At 39.6% G+C, this 22,197-nt stretch overlaps 1 protein-coding gene and 2 non-coding genes across 3 annotated transcripts; 2 read left to right on the forward strand and 1 right to left on the reverse strand.

Moving 5' to 3' along the window:
• Window positions 1-1,925: 1,925 nt before the first annotated feature.
• On the forward strand, window positions 1,926-21,506 carry LOC117298051 (PP2C-like domain-containing protein CG9801). The gene is made up of 7 exons (XM_033781279.1): window positions 1,926-2,488; window positions 4,409-4,671; window positions 11,152-11,387; window positions 17,516-17,632; window positions 18,199-18,389; window positions 19,082-19,280; window positions 20,296-21,506. Exons 2-7 carry the CDS (start codon window positions 4,436-4,438, stop codon window positions 21,039-21,041), a joined length of 1,725 nt encoding a protein of 574 aa, XP_033637170.1. The 5' UTR covers window positions 1,926-2,488; window positions 4,409-4,435; the 3' UTR covers window positions 21,042-21,506.
• Window positions 7,724-7,830, reverse strand: LOC117298097. The gene has a single exon (XR_004519949.1). It is a non-coding gene; the product is annotated as a U6 spliceosomal RNA (small nuclear RNA).
• Window positions 15,459-15,530, forward strand: Trnaa-cgc. The gene has a single exon. It is a non-coding gene; the product is annotated as a tRNA-Ala (tRNA).
• Window positions 21,507-22,197: the final 691 nt, after the last annotated feature.

Here is a 22,197-nt window from a genome sequence, read left to right on the forward strand (position 1 = left end):
GATAAAAACAGGAATACCAACCAAATTTCCACATGATTTTCAGGACAGGCAAACAACAGCTGCATACATGTACATGTATAAGAAGTAACATGCAACAAATAGAAATTTGGTTGGTAATCCCGTTTTTTATCAATAAAGAAATGTCATGCTAAGCAACTTTTTGTGCTTAGCAGCTCTATGGATTTGGGCCCTGGGCTTAATTTCATAGAGCTGCTTAGCGGCCGATTTTGTGCTTACCGTGCGATTTCCATTTCATTGCGCTGCTTGCCGTAAGCACACAAAAAGGCGTGGTAACCATCCGGTGCTTTACGACGAAATCACAATGACGTCACAATTCTAATTCATGGCAAACGCGCAAGATGGCCGGGCAGTTTTGTTTTAAACTGTGAAATGCATTGCGCCTTAGCAAATGTTTCTGCTACTAAGCACGAAAAGTTGCTTGCCGTTAAGCAGTGCTATGAAATTGGGCCGTAAGCACAAAACGGCTGTTTACACGATTTATGAAATTGGGCCCACATCTTAAGGCAAGTCATTACAGACATAATTAAACTAACTCATCCCAGTTAGTCACGCCCACTTGAGATACTGATATAGTCGAGCATGTTGTTATTGTGTCTACTTATACCTCATACATATTCATGACCGAGAGTCGAGTTCTCGATTGGTCCACAAAGTGTACACATGTAGGCCTATAGCAGAAGCAAAAGCATTGTTTGTTTTACAACTTACTACTGATGATCTTATAAATACTTTTGGCCACGAACCAAACAAAGCTATTTGTCAATCAACCAATCATGTCATCACGCCCAGGAACCATGTTTGATGTGTGAATCATTAGCTCTTTGGCTGTTAGTTGTTTTAAGCGTTATGTTAATCATGTCCCAGGAATGTAAACAATAGACCGAGACCGTAAGTCAATATTGTGTAAAATGAATGTGTGTTAATTATTAACTCTGTGTTTTTGTAACTGCGAATGTATTGGTTTTAGGAGGTAATTTATAAAGCATATGACACTTTGAACAAATGTTTCCTGTTTAACAACTATGTGGGAGTGGAATGCTCGTAGCAGAAACTGGAATTTTCGAAGAAATCTTGTTGATAAACAACGGGATGTGCTTTGGATGCCTTGGTTAAAGCATAGAGGTTAAAGCGTGCAACGACAAGAATCAAAGTTTGGTTTAGTTCCTTTAGAGGCAAGTTTCATGTTCCTTGCAGACATGTACATCTTTAGCTAATGTCTGACAGTTTGGCACCGACGTTTCGGTGCAAATTCAAACAATTTATAATAATATTAATATAGTAATAACGTTAAATGTATAGTGCAGCAAGATCCACTTAAACATTGTATCTGCCCTTGACCGTAAACCCCTTTTGAAATCAGCTGTGCATTTTGTTTCCCATGAGCGTCTTTGTATGTTGGGGGAATGCGACCATGCTGTGGAATATAGAGAAGGGGTCAACCAACAGGATCTGCATTCAACGATTGCCTTGAAAGGGGTTTCCCCTAAACTTGCCTGAACCAGTCAAAACTATTGGCACACAGCTATTTTGTCAAGGATCACGCCATTGTGTCAAGTTACCATTGACACCGCAATACTGTACAACGTTATGATATTAAAGTAAAGTCATCAATAACGTTCAACTACATACTTCCTTTGAGGCAGACTGTATGTTTGAATGCAGATCCCAAATTAAATCCTCAAAATAATGACATCAGTTTGTAAATCCAACTAATGTCCTCAAGTACTTTCTAGTTTCCATTCAAGTATTTCCCCGTTCTAAATCAAACCACTGCCACAGTGTTACATGTACGTTTGTTTTAGGCACAAACGTTCAGCTCCTTGAATGCAAGTCCGTCGTTTTGGTTATGCTTCGGTGTGCCTTACAAAAACATGACATTCGCCAAGTTGATCGTTGAATGGTGAAACAAGGTATTGTACAATCCAATACATGTATTTTCCCATTACACGGATGTACAAGTCATGTCAAACACATAGGCCAAGTGTTGGGTTTTACTTTTAGATTCGACAACAAATATCAATTTTGTTGCTTTTTGTATTAACTACCTGTTCGTAACAGACTTGCACTTTGTTCCCTTTGAATACCTGATCACCAATCAAACCATCAAGATAGTAACTTTATAATCTTAGCTCTTTAACCCCTGACTAACGATTGCGATAAACTCGGTTATATTTACAATATTTCAATCGTTGCTGTTTTATGTTGTACCACAACTAAAAGCACAACTCGTTCGTGTCGTACGTTGTGGGGAAATCCTGCAACAGGAAAATGATTCGGTTCGGCGGTCCTCATGTCAACTGATTTGTTTGAGGGGTCTTCAAGGGGGACTCTCTTCTTCATGAAAAAGGAACTATACTATTTGTGTGCAGCTGCCTACAACTACTGCATTGCCTATATATCGGCTTCACTGTGATCCTGGTAATTACGTATCCTCTGTCAAACAACAGTGTATGGGTGCACACAACAGGTGAGTTTTTAAAACTTAATTTACAAGACTAATTCCATGGTTGCTACATTATATTGACCACGTGTGTAAAAACATTAGGTGGCAGCTCTTCACAATGTGATTTGTTGAATACATGTACATGTATATCTAAATTGAGAGATCTCAAAAAGGGCACAACAGATTATTTTGGAAGACCAGTTTTCTGATGCCTGTGATCGATCGATATGAGGTAACCATGGGATACTGCTCATCAAAATTAATAAAGGTGCTCACATCAATTCGATCCATATTATTATTTATCCAGGACATTCTCAAAGTACGCCAGAATACAAACTACATAATTCTGAAGCATTAATACACAATAAGAATTGCTCTAGAATGCAAGGGTCGTGGGTTAGAATCCCACCCGAGTAACATGCCTGTGATATTTGTTCACAGGACGCGGGAGAGTACCGAGTATACAGTGCTAACACACATCGGTGTATGGGTAAAAACCAAAATTAACATCCTTTCCCCGATGCAAATGTAACGTCTCTTATACGAATTGAGATAGTTTTGAATGTTATAGACAAACAGGGTTCTGTGTTAGATTCGAAATGAGACTGAATGGGAAAAATCGGAATAGAGAAACAATGGGAACAGTGAAAGTGACATAAGATATAAAAGCAACATACTTCAACAGAAGTGAACGTATTGTCGCTCAAACTACAAAATAACCGCGTCGCAAAAAGGGGGCTATACATGTTTTGTGCTCACAGTGAAAACAATGTAGCCCGATGGTGTTATCGGTTTTCTGAGAATGGTGTGCACCGGAGAAAAAAACAGTGGCGTAAGTAAACATTTTTATGTGGGTGGGCTGGGAGGTTGAGCTTATAGGCACATGGCTTTGGTCTGAACAACCATAATTGGTACCTTTTTAAAGTTTAATATTGTTTGTTGGGTGGAGAAAGCAGTGTGGCTGCATGGTCCTTAAAGGCAGTGAACACTATTGGTAATTACTCAAAATAATGATTGGCATAAAACCTTTCTTGGTGACGAGTAATGGGGAGAGGTTGATGGTATAAAACATTGTGAGAAACGGCTCCCTCTGAAGTGCCATAGTTTTTGAGAAAGAAGTAATTTTCCACGAATTTGATTTCGAGACCTCAAGTTTAGAACTTGAGGTCTCGAAATCAACCATCTAAACGCACACAACTTCGTGTGACAAGGGTTTTTTTCTTCTTTCATTATTACCTCGCAATTCGATTACCGATTGAGCTCAATTTTTCACAGGTTTGTTATTTTATGCATATGTTGAGATACACCAACTGTGAAGGCTAGTCTTTGACAATTACCAATAGTGTCCACTGCCTTTAACGGGGGAGGGGTTCTACCAAGTACCGCTGCTGTACACAGTCTATTCATAGCAGTAATCAGGTCTTTGCACGTCACACATTGTGGTAACAATAACCAATAGGTAAATATTCAAGCATTCAGATTCTACACAATGCTCACTTTGGGGAAGAATTTTACTGAGATTGAACTTTACAATCATTACCTCATGGGTTCCGTCACGGGCAAATTACACAATAGAAATTCACAAACCTTAAAATAAGTAGGATTTGAAACTTTGCATGGTGGAAATGAGATATAAAAGAGTTTGCGGTAACACCATCTAATAACAATCTCTAAATGAGTTGCGGTGGTTCTGAAAAGAACCGTTGGTTTATTAACTCCAACGGTTCTTTTCAGAAGTTTGCGGTAACACCATGTAATAACAATCTCTAAACGAGTTGCGGTGGTTCTGAAAGAACCGTTGGTTTATTAACTCCAACGGTTCTTTTCAGAACCACCCCAACTCATTTAGAGATACATTGTAGTTATTACATGGTGTTACCGCAAACTCTTCTATAACCTTAAAATAACTTTGCATTTACCATTTTTGGTGTTACCTTTGAACAGACTGCCACAGTCCCGTCTCAACAGAAAATGGCAGGACACGGTCAGTTCTTTACCGGACTTTTCCGTAGAAGACGATCCAACTCCGTAGCCGGCGAGGCAAGATCCAAGACGACCGCTGCTGAGCAAGTGGTCAAGGTACGGCCACAACAAGGAGGAGGGAGTGACAGCAACGGGAGACGGCTGAGCCTGTCAGATCCCACAAGAAGGCGCAACATACCGCCATCCCATACTGGAATGAGCCGTGGATTGTTAGACAAACTCAAGTAAGTCAACTTTCTTTTTGGAGGCACGAATGCTACCGTTTTGATACCCAATTTATAATACAGAAATGGGGTTATTATAATGTAATCTCTCTAGAAGCCAAGGGATCCCCAAACGTTACTAGCATTGTAGTCTTAGACCTGAAGGATCATGTTTTAAGCTAAAGAAGAAGAATGCCATGTGTTATTGATGTATGGGGAAAAAAGAAGAATGCCATGTGTTATTGATGTATGGGGAAAAAAACAATTTATAATTTAATTACCTGTAAACCAAGAGATTCACAAACGTTACTAGCACTGTAACCCGTAGGTTTGAAGATACAGGTTTAAAGATGGTGAAGGAATGTCAGCTTTTGATATGGGAGGAAAACCCCAACGAAAACCCACGTACCCAGTTCAGTCTCTTGAGTTCAGAAAACTCAAGCGACATTCCAGGCTTCAGTCCTGTGTTCGAATCAGGGCCACAGAGGTGACGTTTATATAGGGAAGAGACAACCGAGCCAGCCTTAATGGGGGTAGACCCTTACTAAGGTCATCTCTTTATCCCAATCAACTGTGATTTTCTTTTTCGGGAAGTGGATCCCAAACATGACACAAATAATACAGAGGTGCTCTCTCAAGTAATGTGAGGATGAGTCTCTTTAATATGGTTTATTTATTTGAAAAAAAAAATGCCATCGCAGCATACCGCTGAATTGCGACATAATTTACAATCATTAAAAATATTGCAATAATTATTAAAAAGCTTTACAATAGAAAATACATAGAGAACATTTGATAACAAAATCACAAAACAAGGGCCTGCCAGAAATGTACAAACAGTTTGAATACATTTACATACATTTAAGACCAGGACATTTAGCAATACATGTGTATATTAAAATGATTTTAGGAGTTCAGGAGCTTGGTGCAAACTTTACGCTGATTTAGAAAGTAAAGTTAAATGAGAGTTGTCGAAGTGAGGAAGGATCAAGTTGGGAGTGAGGCCTTGACTTAGAAATGACGTCACACATTACATGATTGCGTAGAACATTGTTTACATGTTTACCTTACATGTTTACCGATAATGGTCAACATGGGATCTTCTGGCCCGTAGTATGGGGAACCTTCGGGGTAATGGTCAGTAATCAAACACAGGGTAAGCATCAAAATGAGAGAGTAGGTACATCGCCGGTTGTGTCCACTGTCTTTAAAGACAGTGGACACTATTGGTAATTGTCAAAGACTAGTCGTCACAGTTGGTGTATCTCAACATATGCCTAAAATAAAACACCCCTGTGAAAATTTGAGCTCAATCGGTCGTCGAAGTTGCGAGATAATAATGAAAGAAAAAACACCCTTGTTACACGAAGTTGTGTGCTTTCTGATGCTTGATTTCGCGACCTCAAATTCTATCAAACATGAGGTGTCGAAATCAAATTCGTGGAAAATTACTTCTTTCTCGAAAACTACATTACTTCAGAGGGAGCTGTTTCTCATAATGTTTTATACTATCAACCTCTCCCCATTACTCGTAATCAAGAAAGGTTTTATGATGATAACTATTTTGAGTAATTACCAATAGTGTCCACTGCCTCTAAGTTACCATGATGAGTATCATCATAGTCTGAGTATCCATAGACCTTTTCGCAAATACCGGGGCGCGCGCGTAAAGCTTGGAATTAGGTGCATTGTGGTCTTGCTGGTATCCAAATTTGATCCATATCTATCCCACAATGCACCTCATTCAACAGTCTGCGATAAGGTCTATGATGGTCCTGATGGCTTTGGGAAGAACTTGTGGTGTACATGTATGAAGAAGAAGAAGAAAAACACAACGGCACACAGCTATTTCACATGCACGAGACTGAATGGTACAGGCCCAGTGAGGTAAAAACATACTTTCGCATATAATTACGAGTCATAATAATAACAATAATATGAATAATTTTCTGGGTGATGTGATGGACTGTGATCTCAGGAGAATGTGTTTACCTGCCGAGGGGAAGATAATTACTGTATATTCCAACAAAAATTAAATATTGTCAAACAGAAGTCTTGGTGAATCTCAGCATATGACAAGCATTAAATATTAAGTGGCTAGATGGATGGAAGTTGGTAATGTGGTCGAGACGTCCTTCTGACTTCGACTCAATTTATGTCGGAACCCCCAAGTAAATGTATTTTGTTTATATACCCTGTATTTGTTTTCTACAAATAAATTCAGTTCGATCAAATCAACAGCATAAACTGAAACAGCTATGCCATTTGTACTGCATGATGTTTCATCATCAACGATTCAATAACGGCGTTAATGAGCATGTTATTGTCGAATGTGCTATAGGCCTTTATAAGAATATAATTAGGATTTGAAACTTTGCATGGTGGAAATAAGATATAGAAGAGTTTGCGGTAACACCATGTAATAACAATCTCTAAATGAGTTGGGGTGGTTCTGAAAAGAACCGTTGGATTAACTCGACGTTTCGATCAGTATGCTCTGATCGTCTTCTGGAGAATGCTGGACTCTGATATTATTATTATTATTATTAATATTATTATTATTATTATTATTATTAGGCCAACATTCAACTCGTGGATGGATCAGCCAAAAAACATAAATTACATTTTTTTTCTTTTTTCTTTTAAAACTTATTTCTCTCTCTCTCTCTGTTTTTCTCTCATACTTTTTGTTTGTTTAATATTTTTAAGGGGGGGGGGGGGGGGTTAACGGTGTCCTGTTAGGCACCAAGGCTCCCTGTTGGCCTCCATTATGAAGTCCATTGTTTTTTTTTTTTTTCAAGAAACTAGATTTACAAAGATCAAACTGTTAATTTGATGTGAACATTTTCTCGATTTTCTTTTTTAAGTACATGTAACTTTTTTTTAAATAACGGTTTGTGTACATTTTTTTAAAGGGGGGGAGGTATGGAATATAGTCACTCTAATTTAGTTCTGTGAGATCTAGGCAACCAATGGCCTCCTAAGGTAGAAAGGCCTACTCAAGATTAAAAACCAAAAAAAAAAAAAAAAAAAAAAAACTTTTTTTTTTTTTTTTTTTTTTTGAAAAATATGAAAAAATATGGAACGCTTCACGATTTTGCGTGTCATCCTTGCGCAGGGGCCATGCTAATCTTCTCTGTATCGTTCCAATTTTAGTATATGTGCAGCCGAAGCTAGCACGACTAACTAGTTAACACCTCCTAGTTATATAGAGCAGTTAGCTTAGAGTCACCAAAACATTGCTTCGTCTGTACAAAATACACACAACCTTTAAAATAGCCCTAAAAGCTATCCATTAAAACCATTTTAGTTCAAACTACTCACAGAGATGTACTCTTAACAAATGTTTTTTTAATAATTAATTTATGAGCTTCCAAGGTTGGTAAAATAGTACACTTATGTTAAATTATTTGTTGCATTACGTCTAAATATAACAAACATTCACATTTTGCTTATTACACTGCATGCAGTAGCACAGTCAATGCACACACACACACACGCACACCGCCGGTTGAATGAGGAAACACAAAGGTTATGGCACTAAAGGAAGCTTCACATTATCAATAGCCACCACGCATGCGTTGTGGTTATTCACACATTGTGTGTGTACAGCAGTTTGTGTGCATAATTAAGCACATGCCAACAAACAGCAGTCTGCTGACAGCATGTAGATCTTGCAGAAGCTTGCAGCAGAGTGACTCGGTTGCAAATGAAGGCATCAACACCACAAAGTATCTCAATCATGTTAAAGAAAGCATGCATTGAACTCACCTTAGGTTGTTGTTAAACTCCTGTCTTACAGTTAGGCCAGAGAAGACATTCCTCTTGATTGTAATTCTCTTCTTGAATACCTTGCCAGGCACTTGTGTATCATTATTGACTGTCAGCCTCTTCTTGATTGCCAGGCACTTGTCTCATCTTGCCTGTCAAGGTGCTTAACATCAGGCATGTTAGCTTTATATTGAACTCTGTGTCTCCCATCCAAACCACAACCTCTCTTTGTGCAGATTCACAAGCACTGAGGTATTCTTCTTAACTTTCAGCCTCTTCTGAAGGGATAGCTGGTGCTTTAACATCAAGCAGGGCTGCTATAATGTTGCCATCTCTTCATTTTAGTGTTTAACTGCTTTCTGTTGAACTCTGGGTCTCCCATCCAAACCAAAACCTCTTGTGCAGACTCAAGCACAGAGGTATTCCTCTTTAACTATCAGTCTCTGCTGAATAGCTGGTGCTTTAACATCAAGCAGGGCTGCTATGTTGCCATCTCTTCATTTTACACTCTGCCAACTTTTTGTCATGTACAAAGAATAAGACAACAGTCATTATCGAAAGTCTGAATTCACAATCCAGACTTATTCTTTGCTTACTCTTACCTTTAGATATATCATGTGAGCTTGTCCGTGTCACTGAAGACTCTGTGTTTGTATCAAATAGGTGATAAAGACAAAGACATGTAAACACTTCTATTGCTCTGAGTTTTCCACCGTTGAAAGAGATCAGTTAAACATGTTATCATTCAAGCATTTTTGATAAGTTAAACTTTCTCTCGCAATTATTGACTGGTTAAAAAAATTTAAAACGAAGATTCAGAATTGATTAACACTTTCAAACTGACTGTGTCGTCATGATAAAATTCGAAACAATGAATGAAGCTATTAACCAACACTGCAAATACGAACCATTGTAGAACATTTAAAAACATTCCGAAAATATTGAACAGTCTGAAACAATCTGGAACATTAAAACTCAAATTGAACCAATCTATCTCTAAATAATCTGAACAGAATGGTCAGCAAATATTTTTAACTCACCTCTGATTTCCTTTGAGGCCTTGATCTCATGTGACCAGCTTGAACTCCTCAACTTTCTCCCTTCCCGCCTACAAGATGAACCTAAACACTCAACTTTTGAAAACAAGTTATCATAAATTTAAGTAAGTCCCTACCTTGAGTTGATTTTTTGCCTTGATCAGGGCAAACTTGTATAAAAACAAACAACAACATTATTATTTTTACTATGTGACTTTCGCTTAGAATTCAGAAGTCAAATTAAACTAAAACGAAGAGTAGACAAAAACATAACACACATTGTTTTCTAAACTGTTTCACTTTGGTTTACAACAAATACACACATTGTAGACATTAACGAAACAGAATTTAACAGTTTATAACAGTGTGAGACAGTCTGAATGCAAATTAAAATAATGCAAACAGAATCTAAAAAAAAAAAAAAAAAATAGAAAACCAGATTTTTCAACTTACCTGATCTCCTTGGATCCGATACACCAAGCTGCTCCCACTCTCTAAACATCTTGCTGAAAGAAAAACAAAAGGAAAAACAAAGCTGTCAGGTTATTTTGGTTATTTGTTTTTTACAATTATCAAAACAATAACTTCTTGGTTTTTCTTACATTCCTCTCACTGGATGAAGAAAATGATGGATGGAATGTGATTTAACCCAAAATCATTATTGAACAGTTCGTATAATTATCTTGTGTTACCTTCTGTAAACTTCCCGGATTATCTCAGCTTGCATTAACTTATAGGTTCAATTCGTCTAAAAACCATCGCCAGACATGTGCGGCAAAGAAACACCAAACAGGGCAAATTTTCTATGAAAAAGTTGTTGAAACTAAATGCCTAAAATAATTGTTGAGAATAAATATTGCATAGGCATGGTCTTTGTTGTGTACTTAGCAAAACAATAGCCATAGTATTTTGGTGAAACTTAAAGATTTGTCAGGGCGAGATTCCAAAAGATTCGTGAAACTGAACAAAACAGTGAGGGCGCCATCTCAATTGCACGGTGTCCACGATCTGCGTGGTTTGTCTCCAACGAGGTGTCTACCGCTAAACGTAAATAGCGCCCTCAATGTCCACCACCACAAAATCCTGGCATTGTTAAACCATGTTTATCGGTCCTAATTGTTTCGTTGTGAAGGCCTATAGGTTTGAACGAATACAACTCGACTTCCAGAACATTTAGTGTGTTAGTTCGATTAGTTTTTAACGCCCGTATACCGTCATTAAAGGCACTGGACACAATTGGAAATAATTGTCAAAGACCAGTATTTTCACCTGGTGTATCAACCCAACATTATGCACAAAATAATAAACCTGTGAAAAGTTGGGCTTAATTTGTAACCGACTTCGCAAGAGAATAATGGCAGAAAAAATATCCTTGTTGCTAGACTTCGTGTGCTTTAAGATATATAATAAAAAGGCTTCAGCTGAAGTCTTTTATTGTTATTTTATTTTGAGTGATAAATTACCGCTTTCTCAGAAACTACATACAAGTAGTACGTTACTTCAGATAGAGCCGTTTCTCATAATATAATTTGTCAACTAGCTCTACATTGCTCGTGACCATGTAAGTTTTTATGATAACAATTATTTTTAGAAATAATGTCCAGTGCCTTGAAATATCTTATTTGCAGTAACGATCATTAAAAATCGAAACGAAAAAAAAAAAAACTAATAAAAAATCATTCTCTGTTTCCAGAATTCGGCTGTCCTTTTCCCCCGACTTACCTCGCATTTACTCCTCCGGGAAAAGTTACAACGAGCTCCCTCGCAAGAAACTGGCCCCCTTCAATCGAGACATTCTTGCATCATACTCCGGCCCAGATGGAGGGCTCACCAACAATGGTAGTAACCACGTTGGCAATGGCCATGCAGTGACGTCATCATCCACAGATCCCCATGGAAACGGCGTGCAGAAGAATGACAACTGCAATCGTAAGTATTTGGTGTTAACACTAACTATTAGTGATCAATTATTTTAAACCCATATAAAACCTATTTCATAGGGCTGCTTAAGCACACAATTTGCTTACAAATAATAATGTGTTCTTAGCAAAAATGAGCTGCACACACACTGGTCAAAAATAATTGTGCATGAAAATTTGATTTTTGCTGGTGACCTGATTCTTGTAAGTATGACTTTGTTATGCTTAGCTACTTTTTCTCCTTTAGCAGCTCCGTGGTCCCTTGCCCTATTACACACAAAGTTCTCCAAAGATCAATTCATGGCTTTCCTTTTTGGTCATAAATTTACCAATTATTTTAAATACGGTTCATGGACAGAACTAACACGAATGAAGTTATACAGGAATTGTGCTTTACTATTCAGTGACCATACAATCCATGTAATACAATTTGGTTGTCTGAGGACAAAGAAACATGTTGCTATTATAAACACATTCACGAGTGAGCGTGTTGGCTCTAAGTCTGATAGCGTGCACGCAAGTTTTCCTTCATTAACATTCGTTCGACTGATGCGTGGAATATTGTATCACTTTTGTCATGGGATTTTAAGTAATCGATATAAACTTGTGTTTCCTTCTTTTACTTAATGGGGGGGGGGGGGGGGTACAAGAGTTCTGATGAGCTTGGAGTTGGGGACTCAAAATCTGTAGATAAACAACCAGACCGGCTTAATGCCGCCATTTTGGCACTTGCCCCACTCCAGTCGTCAAAGACACTGGACACTATTGTCAAAAACCAGTCTTCTCACTTGGTGTATCTCAACATAATTTACATATTATAAACATAACAGACTTGTGAAAGTTTCAGCTCAATTGGTCGTCGAAGTTGCAAGATAATTATGAAAGAAAAAACACCCTTGCCACATAAAGTTGTGTGATTTCGTCAGATGCTTGATTTCGAGACCTAAAATTCTGTATTATATCTGAGGTGTCGGAATCCAACTCGTGGAAAAATAATTCTGTCTCGAAAACTACGTTACTTCAGAGGGAGCCGTTTCTCACAAAGTTTTGTACTATCAACAGCTCCGGCCCAACACTCGTTACCAAGTACAAGGTTTTGCTAATAATACCAGTAGTGTCCACTGCCTTCAATACGGACTCTATTTTCAGACCAAGTTGTCCAGGCCATCAGATCATGAAGGAGATCACATGATATCTGGAGTCTTGGTTACTTTACCCATGCTTTTCCCCACATACTTCTTAGAGCGAATTCCCCGGTGTGGGAAGGACATTCCACAGCGGCCAGTGCTAGTTGCAAACAAGAAGTCCGTCTCTTGTAAAATGCTTATATGAACTGAACAAGGATCCAAACTCTCTATATGATTCAAAACTCCACCAATAGGGAGAACACATTCATGATTCAATACTCCACAAGCTCACTCAGTGAAAGTATATAGGCGTAGCCTAACTATCCGAATAATTAGACAAAACTTGTATAAAAGTAATCCTATAACCTTGCTCTATGCTATAACTAACTTCATGCACACCGCGCAAGGAAGATCGTCAGCGGTTTGTTGAAAGCCTGTTGAATTTATCAGGATTGAACCATGATTAAACCATGGAGAAATTTTATTCCTCCATGATTAAACCAACTGAGTTGTCAATAATAATAAGATTTCTTCCCCCCCCCCTTATACCCTCATCTTTCGAGAGGGTAAATAAAATTAATTGTTAATCCCAAAGCAAATGGAAGTAAAACAGTGATGAAGAAGAAAGTAAGAAAGAAACTTACCAGAGATGACCATCGGGGCAGCAGCAGGTTCCAGTCCGCCATGCTTGGAGGCCTTCGGAGCTGTACATGGTCAGGGCATGGAGGAAGCTCTTCTTTCGATCCTCTATGGAGGCTTGAACATCATTACTGACGCCTGTAGGTCTACCATGTCTAGTGAGTGTTGGTTAGTGCACGTGGTTATCAGAGGGGCGGTAACTGTCAGAGTGTAAGGTTACTGACCAAGTTGTCAACACGGGGATACAATGGATTACCCAATTTGATTTGTTTGAACGCAGGACTTAATTCTGTATTGGTTTTTGTCACACAACAGCTGCTGTGTTTCGCTGAAGCTGCGGTCATTGTTTATCCCGGTTTAATTCGTCACTTGACTGTCTGAGTGGTGCCGCATGCACACGTACTGGTGTGCTGATTGTTTTTGTTAATGTCAATTTGTAATTCGATGCACGACATGGCTCAGTGATTTTACGGTTAGCACCTTTTACGGTGAAGGTCTTAGTTCACCAGGACGGTGACAGCCTATCTGGAACAGCAGGATGCACACTGCAGCGGGACTTACTTCGGTTAAAGATCAAAGCAATTTTATTGCAACAAAAAAGGGACACAAATTCTGGAAATAAATCAACGAAAGTAGACACTAGTATTAAAAAAACCTTTAAGAAATTATCGAAGGGGGGGGGGGTATCCTGTCCCCAGCAACTAAACTTGATTCACTCAGTTTGGTGTGTAGGCCTAATTATGCACGTTAAATCCCCACTTTCAAACCAAAACCCTCTCTCATAAGTATTATAACCCGTGTGCCGCTTGGTCTGGCCTCATGAACTTCTGCATCATTACAAACAGATAAGGATTTCACTGCCACAACACTGAGGTCTCACTCGACAGCCAATGTTTTGTATGCTTGTCGCTGACGTCGCGACACACACGTGTTGCTCTCTCCACAGATTAGAATTCTGATGCACGTGGTGGGTGTATTGTGTGTGTATGGTTTTACGGTGTATGTGCTGTACACGCACAAAATGTATCGTAATGGTCCTGTGGTTCTTTGTATGTCGATGGATGGTACATGTACATTTCTTCCTCAATGGTACAACCATTTTTCCCTCCATGGATACTAGCATGGAGGTAGATCCATGGTACAAGTAACAACTACCACGAGCCGGGGATCGGGAGCCGCCATGTGACTGTGAGTGGCAGTGTTGTTGTCATCAACTTAAAACTGTATGATCACTCTCTCGTGTATATTTGTACTGTGATTGGCGGCTCGTCAGCTGTTGTTGGTTGGGTGATGGTTGGGTCTCGAAAAAACAATAATAATAGGCTTCAAGATTTTAGTCGGGCCATTTTCTTTACATCGTACATGTGTATAATCATGTGGTTGTTTTCATGTATCTCCACAATCACAGGTCTAGGCCTATCTCTCTATAAGAAATCCCAACTAAATCAGCTTTAATTTGTTTAAAGGTTTATTTGACAACCAACCTGACAGACCGCCTATTTTGTTATTAATTGTGTTGAAGAAGGCTTCTAATTTTGGGTGAATACAGCAGCGGCTGAAGAAACAAACTGCATGCCCTTCGTACTTGTTTTGACATCACACGTTTCCAATTTCCCCTTAAAGGCAGTGGACACTACTGGTAATTACTCAAAGTAGAACCTTTCTTGGTGACAAGTAATGGGGAGAGGTTGGTGGTATAAAACACTGTGAGAAACAGCTCCCTCTGAAGTGCCATAGTTGTTGAGAGAGAAGTAATTTTCCACGAATTTGATTTCGAGACCTCAAGTTTAGAACTTGAGGCCTCGAAATCTACCATCTAAACGCACACAACTTCGTGTGCCAAGGGTGTTTTCTTCTTTCATTATTATCTCGCAACTTTGATGACCGATTGAGCTCAAATTTTCACAGGTTTGTTATTTTATGCATACGTTGAGATACACCAACTGTGAAGGTTAACTACCAATAGTGTCCACTGCCTTTAAATTTTTAGACATAAAACTAAGTAGTAAGAGAGAAACCACTGTACATCATACTACATGGAGGTAGAATTCTACCTCCATGCATTATGAGGTATAACTCTACACATGCATCTTATGTACATGTGCTGTACATTGTAATGATAAGCTCATTGTTGTGTACACACAGTAAATAAACACGGTGCGTCGGCCGTTTTTGCAAATAGATGATGAACATGCACTAATCGTACATGAAACAGCCGTCGAGGTACAGCCCCCATACCGCGCAAGCGCTCCAGATCATTGTGCAATACACTGTGCGTGGTATATTATCTATAGAATGCCTCAGTTTGAACAATCGGGGATGTAGCTCAGTGGTAGAGCGCACGCTTCGCATGTGTGAGGCCCCGGGTTCAATCCCCGGCATCTCCAAGCGGTTTTCTTTTACTACTAATTTTCTTGACTTGAAGTATAAACATCATGTATTTGGAAGGAAAACATAAGTATGAGCAATAGTTTTTCTCAAATTTGTCACAACTACGAAGGGGGGGGGGGGGGGGTTGTTAAGTAAGTGAGTAACAAGGAAATACATTTTCTATCAGAAACGTTAACATGTGTTATTTTCTTTTTACATTATGTGTGTGGGGTGTGTTTTTAGAGAGGTAAACTTGAGGTGAAAAAACATGCCCCTTCTCTCCAGAGCTGCATGATGCCGGCAGCCTGATAAACATATAGAATGCGATTTTAAGTAGTTGCTTTTATTAATTGAGACAAAAAAAATCACGTCAGTTATTTTTTTTATTTTCTTTTATTTCCTTTATTTACCCAGGGTAAGCCAAGTCAGTAAAAACACTTACTGGTTTCCATTCCTGCAATCAAGTTAACATATTTTAATAAGTAAACATATAATCACAATTACGAAAATATGTAAGAATGTTACGGAAAATTAAAAGCAATTAATGTAAACAAAAAATGAAGAGTAAAGTTTTCTTAACTGTCACAGTAAGAGGAGGTTAAAAATAATAATACAAAAATTAATAATAATAATAACTTTCGATTTATATAGCGCCTAATAACAAACACTTAATTCTCTAAGCGCTTTACATTAGAAACACAAAAGAGACCAGTCCCTATACAGACCTCCAGGAATTTAAATAGAATAAAGTTGAATAATATATCTCGATCGTCAAAGGAACGTTACAGAATGAGTAAGAAAACAAAACCGTGAAGATCACAGATTTACATCAAACTTACACGGTCTTATAATGATGATAGTAGAAAACATCGAATATTTCTGCCTGAAACGTCATATTTAACTTTGCGTTTGGAGGTTTCAGAGCATTTTATCAATTTTTTTTTGTGCATCAATGTCATGCAAAAAATCGGTTTTTCACTTTTTTTTTCTCGTGACCCAGATGGCCGATCGATATCAAACTTCTACAGGTTTGTCAGTTTATGTAATGGTGGATTACATAAAGTGCTTAACTGTCAGCAACTGTTTTATGAGCAAAACCTATTATGTAGTGTTCCTTTAACCTTGAATTAATATAAAAAAATATCAAGATTGCACGTTGTATGTACAAACATGAATTAATAAAGTCGGGACTGACTGCGACCAGCACGACTAATGCTTAATCAACAAGGGTTTTTCAAATACAGTAGTCTTTATCAATCAATCAATGTTTAATGCATTGATTGATTCGTTAGTTGTACAGTAAATGTTTACCTCACGCAAAAGACCTATTCGATATTACATACTGAAACTTAAACGGACAATGTCATAATATTCTACCTCATCCTACTTATAATATCTTCCGGTTTCTAATTTCCAATTGCTATTCATATACTTTTAAAGGGAGAATTTTGATGTCAAAATTGTTCAGTGGTAGTGGCCTATTTTTTATATATACAATTTTGAAGCAGAGAATCAGTACGTAACTGTTTCGTGTTTAACATTGTGTATTAAACGACATTCCTTGTCTTGCATGTTGGATTTAACATTAACATTAAACAAACCAATGAAGTCGTTGGTTCAAATCCCACCAGTAAATTTGGCGTTGTTCAACACCATATTACGAGGTCGTCGGTTCATAGCCAGCTGTGAGTTTTGTTAAACCCCAAACTATTCTATTTCAAAAAATTACCTACCACCAGTTTCCCTTGTGGTTTATAACTTTATACTTTTCTAAAGATTATAGTTGGTTGGTCTTTTTGATGTCGTGGTGGACACTATATGAATATACACTGTTTTGGTTTGGAATTGGATGTCTGCACACAAAATGTGCTCAAACACATAGCCTGTTTGACATAGCACTGTTTCCACCATACCTAAAAATGGCTTCGGTAACCAATTCGAATGTCATGAAGCCATGATAAGCAAACCGAAAGAAAGTCGTATTTTTGTTGTCTTTTAATAGGAGTGGACAATCAACACAATGGCCTTGCGGCTAGATGGAAAACCAGAAACAACAAAGCGTATGGAATGTCATTGTCTCTTTATGAATATGTGGATAAAGACAGTGGCAAGTGCACAGGTAATTCACATTGTTCAACTGTCTATTGTTTTAATTCATCCGTTTAAAAAAATTTATAATTGTATTGTGTCGAAGCATGGTCGAAGCCTTCATTAACAATACTCGAATACTGATCATTATTTTAAAGTGTAACCATTACATCGAGGGGGGAGGGGGGGGGTCAACAATAGTTTTTGTTGGGGGAGGGTTGATAAACTTGCAGGGCTGCAACGCTAGACTTCATTTAATTTTGATTTCGGGTTGTCTCTGTTGAACCATGGTTGAACCATAGAGCTACATGACCCATTGTTTGGCTCTCACGCAGACAAAACAAATCCGCGGTTTCAGACTTTTGAGCCAAGCGTATAGAGCAATTAACTTATTGATCTATGGTTTTATAGGGTGCGTTCGTTTAGCTTCCCTGTGTCGACCCCGGTGTGTGACGTGTTTTTTTCCAGGACGAACGTGGGTAATTATCTGCACACGTTCGTCCTGGACAAAACAAACGCCACACACCGGGGTCGACCATGGGGAAGCTAAACGAACGCACCCACAGTTTGAGGTTTGACACTCTTCCTCATCCCCAGGTGACCCGATTGCAGACGTCTTTGCAATCCGTACAACCTCGAATAGTTGCATCATGGCTCTGGCTGACGGGGTTGGATGGGGACAGGGAGCCCGGACGGCAGCAAGATGCGCCGTCAAGGGTTCCATGGAATACATGTGGGTAACACTTCGGGCAAAGAAGACGTCGTTTACCACAATAGATGTCTTTAAGGTGAGAAAAAGAGCGAGGCACAGATGGGTGAAGATGTTAATATTCATACTGACAGTCAGTTGTCGTCGTCGCTGTCGCTGAGTGACCATGACGAACTTGGGACAGTGGCACCTCAGCAGACTGCTTCTGATCAGCCCGTATCTTTCTTCTACTCACAGTCCTGGTTGCTCTAGATTTCCTATATAATAATATAATAATGCTAAATTGTGAGCATATAAAGCAATTCTATTTGAGATCGTGTATAATGACCAGATATTCAGCCATGGAGGTTTTTCCCTTCCTCCATGATTTAGCTTACAGTTATTCGGTCAATAATGATTGTTCTGATTCCCATGATCCCAGTCGCTGTTTTAATGATTTTAAACGCTAAGCCACCGTCATTGTTCGTCCCGTTCAGCATCATGTCACCCTGATTCCCATTACCCAGTCGCTGTTTTTTAAATGCTAATCAGTCACCGCCATTGTTCCTCCCATTCAGCACCACCATGCCACCCTCTCCCATCCTGCTAATCTTGTGTGTTCAAGCACATATTCTTAGAGCGACATGGTGGGCTTTCCGCACTGTTGTCCTAAGGTCCTTTTTAAAACTGTTCCCATATAAAAACATATGTTTTTCGTAAAACAAACAACTTACCACAATTTAGCTCTCGTACGCTGCATTTTTCTGACCAATTCATCATAATTTATTTCAGTGCATGAGGGACTCGTTGGACAGAGCCCAAGAATGTATTTTATCTCAAAATGGCTGCCTGACAACACTATGTCTTGCCGTAGTTGCTGATATTATATCAGAGGACACCAAATCTCAAAAGGCTGTATGTGTAGTTAGTGTTGGAGACAGCCTGGCTTTCGTCCGCAGTCAAAAGCACGGGGTCAAGGAAGTTACAATCGGTTAGTAAAAACTTGCTGAGAAAAATTGTTATTAATAATTAGTCAACTCACTTGTGTCATACTCTTGGATCGCGTGTCGCACTATTGTTTTAGGCTAGTCTTAGGAGATATAATCAATACTTAAGGTTAGTCCTAAATTATAACTTGTCCTAACTCAAGAGATAGTCTTAACTTATTGTAGAATCGAGTCCACCCCTGGTCAATTTAACCGGGCAGAAGTGCAATGGGTCGAGTAAACTATACCCATGGTCGGGTTAAGGTACCCGGGAGGGAAACTTTCTGATTGGTTGTCTGCATTGGACTTAAATAATGATCAAAAGACTCATTTACTCGGTTAGTTTTACACACAAAGTCCAAAGCGACCACAGCTGAATTGATATATATGAACGATCTTGGTTTGGGGTCTAGTAGGCCCCACTGTGCATTGTGGGCCCTCTACTACGACCTGACTCCCAAAGGGTGAGCGGGTCTCGTTTGACGTTGCCGCAAGAGGCTCAACAAAATAAAAATTATAGTCTACACTTCCTGAGGGTCAGAATTTTTTTTAACCGGGACTTTTTAGTGTACAGCTTGTTTCAATTTTAGCCAAAACAACACGCTGTTTTGTAATCACATTGTGTGTCGTATTATTTGATTGCGGATTTACCCCTTCTCAGAAGTAGCCTAACCGTATTATCGGGGCCCAATTTTATAGCGCTGCTAAGCACAAAAAGTTGCTTAGCATGAAATTTCTTCCTTGATAAAAACAGGGTTACCAACCAAATTTCCATTTGTTGCATATTACTTGTTACTGGTTATCAGCTATCGTTTGCTTATCCTGAAAATCACGTGGAAATTTGGTTGATAATCCTGTTTTTATCAAGGAAGAAATGTTCATGCTAAGCAAAGTTGTGTGCTTAGCAGCTCTATGAAATTGGGCCCAGGTTGATGTCACAAGTTTCAAACACTTTTGGACTGGTGTGCAAAGTTTTAACTTTATTCTTTTGATTGTGACATGTGTTTTCTTTCTAAACAGCGACTAGGGAGTACAACACCCACCGGAATATTCGGTTCTGTGACGGTGCCCTCGGGCCATGCGTTGGCGAAGAACCAGACCTAACCAACCTCACCTTTTCCTACACAACCGCCGAAGAGGGCGACATTGTATTCCTCACATCAGATGGGGTATCTGATAACTTTGACCCTGTCATAGCGCGGAAGGCAGTGGCAAACACCGACTTCAAATCGAGGAAGAGCAGAGCCGAGTCGATCTTTGGTGAGGACCTTTGGGAGGCTGGATCCTGGTCGATGCCTGCTATCTCACCCATGGAGAGGCAAGCTGGGATGACGCAATCGATGGAGGTAATCATCCGTGACTCGGTCATCCCTAGTGAGGACCCATTTTCCGCCTCCAATCTCTGCTCTAAACTACTTGACCACGTAGTGAAGTTAACCGAGAAAAAACGCGATGCCCACGAAGCGACAAATCGTATCGTGGGTGCGTGTGAAAGTGAGAAACTGGACTCGAGCACCGTGACGACCGGGAAGGAAGCCCTCTATCGACTCTCCAGAAACCACCCCGGCAAGTTGGACCACGCCACGGTAGTGGCATACGTGGTGGGACACCCAAGTTCACCCGAGTCTGAAGGACAACCACAGGCTTCGAGAAGGAGCATAGAAATGATGGTTGAGGGAGACTTTATGCAGCATATCCCTTCGAATCAATTCGATCTTCTTGGGGGAAATCCACATATTGGGGGCTTGATTTCCCTCATGGATTGAAACAAGGTCTCAGTTGACCCAAAAAGCCGTTTTAAATGGTTTCATTATAACCGTATAGCATTCTAAACTTTGACAGTGATTATTGTAATAATGGGCGTATACCTGTTGAAACTGAGGAGTTGAACAAACAAGGTTCAGGTGTGCTTAAACTGGCTGTATCTTTAAAGTAACGTCGCGTGACGTGGTTGATGGTAAAGTGACGTCACAAAATGTCACGTTTGTGAACGAAACACAGCTACTCCTTGTAAAGATTTAACGTACGTCGCGTGATGTTACAATAAAGACTTGGCAAATGTTGGGCGTAACACAACATTTATGTTGAAACACTTCATATTCACACTATGTCCCAGTTCATGGCCGCTGCGTGTGGTCTAAATGCATCAGTAGTTCAGAATCATCAGACTGCCGGTGTCGCATGCAATTATGTCCTCTATGCAGTACTATCCTGGGGACATTATTGCATAATGCAATAATGTCCGCCGGACGGTTTTGCATATGCAATCGTGTCCGCCCGGACGCTGCTGCATGATGCAATTGTGTGCGCCCGGACACATTTGCATATGCAGTTGTGTCCGTCCCCGTGCAAAACCGTCCTTGCAGTAAACTAAACGCCCTTGGTCGACGGAACACGTTCGCCTTTTATTTACAAGCTAAGTACATGTCATGAATGACATGGGAAATGTTCGGCCATTGCATGGGTATTCGCTGCAATCATAAAATACGTGAATATTGCTGCGTATACGTGGGTTCCGTGCATGCACGCTCGCTTACGCACGCACATACATGTACAGTCATGTACATGTTTACCGGACGGTTCTTGCATAGCCCCGGACACGGTTGCATATGCAAAAGTGTCCGGAGCGGACGGTATTGCATGGCGGACACAATTGCGTCTGACACCGGCCGTGTTAAACGACACAGACATTTTGCGCTTGCAGCCATTGAAACTTGAGCCACTTAAACATAATTGCTTATAATCAAAAAGATGGGGAGTGTGAATTCGTATTTTTTGTGACACTATGTCCCACCAATATTCTCAACTTAAAGTCAATCTATACGGTTTTTACTATATCGGGTCCAACCCCGCACTGGTTCAATTGATTAGCTTCCCCGGGTCGACCATGGCGTACTCTTCCAGGTGAGCCCCTCTGACATG

The sequence above is a fragment of the Asterias rubens genome, chromosome 12 (assembly GCF_902459465.1).
Source record: "Asterias rubens chromosome 12, eAstRub1.3, whole genome shotgun sequence".
NCBI lineage: Eukaryota > Metazoa > Echinodermata > Asteroidea > Forcipulatida > Asteriidae > Asterias > Asterias rubens.

What these genes read in the sequence shown, in the direction of transcription:
- LOC117298051 (XM_033781279.1), top strand. Translation starts at nt 4,436, where the DNA reads ATGGCAGGACACGGTCAGTTCTTTACCGGACTTTTCCGTAGAAGACGA. An exon ending in GAAGAATGACAACTGCAATC is followed by an intron (nt 11,388 to 17,515) that starts GTAAGTATTTGG and finishes GTCTTTTAATAG; the next exon opens with GAGTGGACAATCAACACAAT. An exon ending in CCACAATAGATGTCTTTAAG is followed by an intron (nt 18,390 to 19,081) that starts GTGAGAAAAAGA and finishes AATTTATTTCAG; the next exon opens with TGCATGAGGGACTCGTTGGA.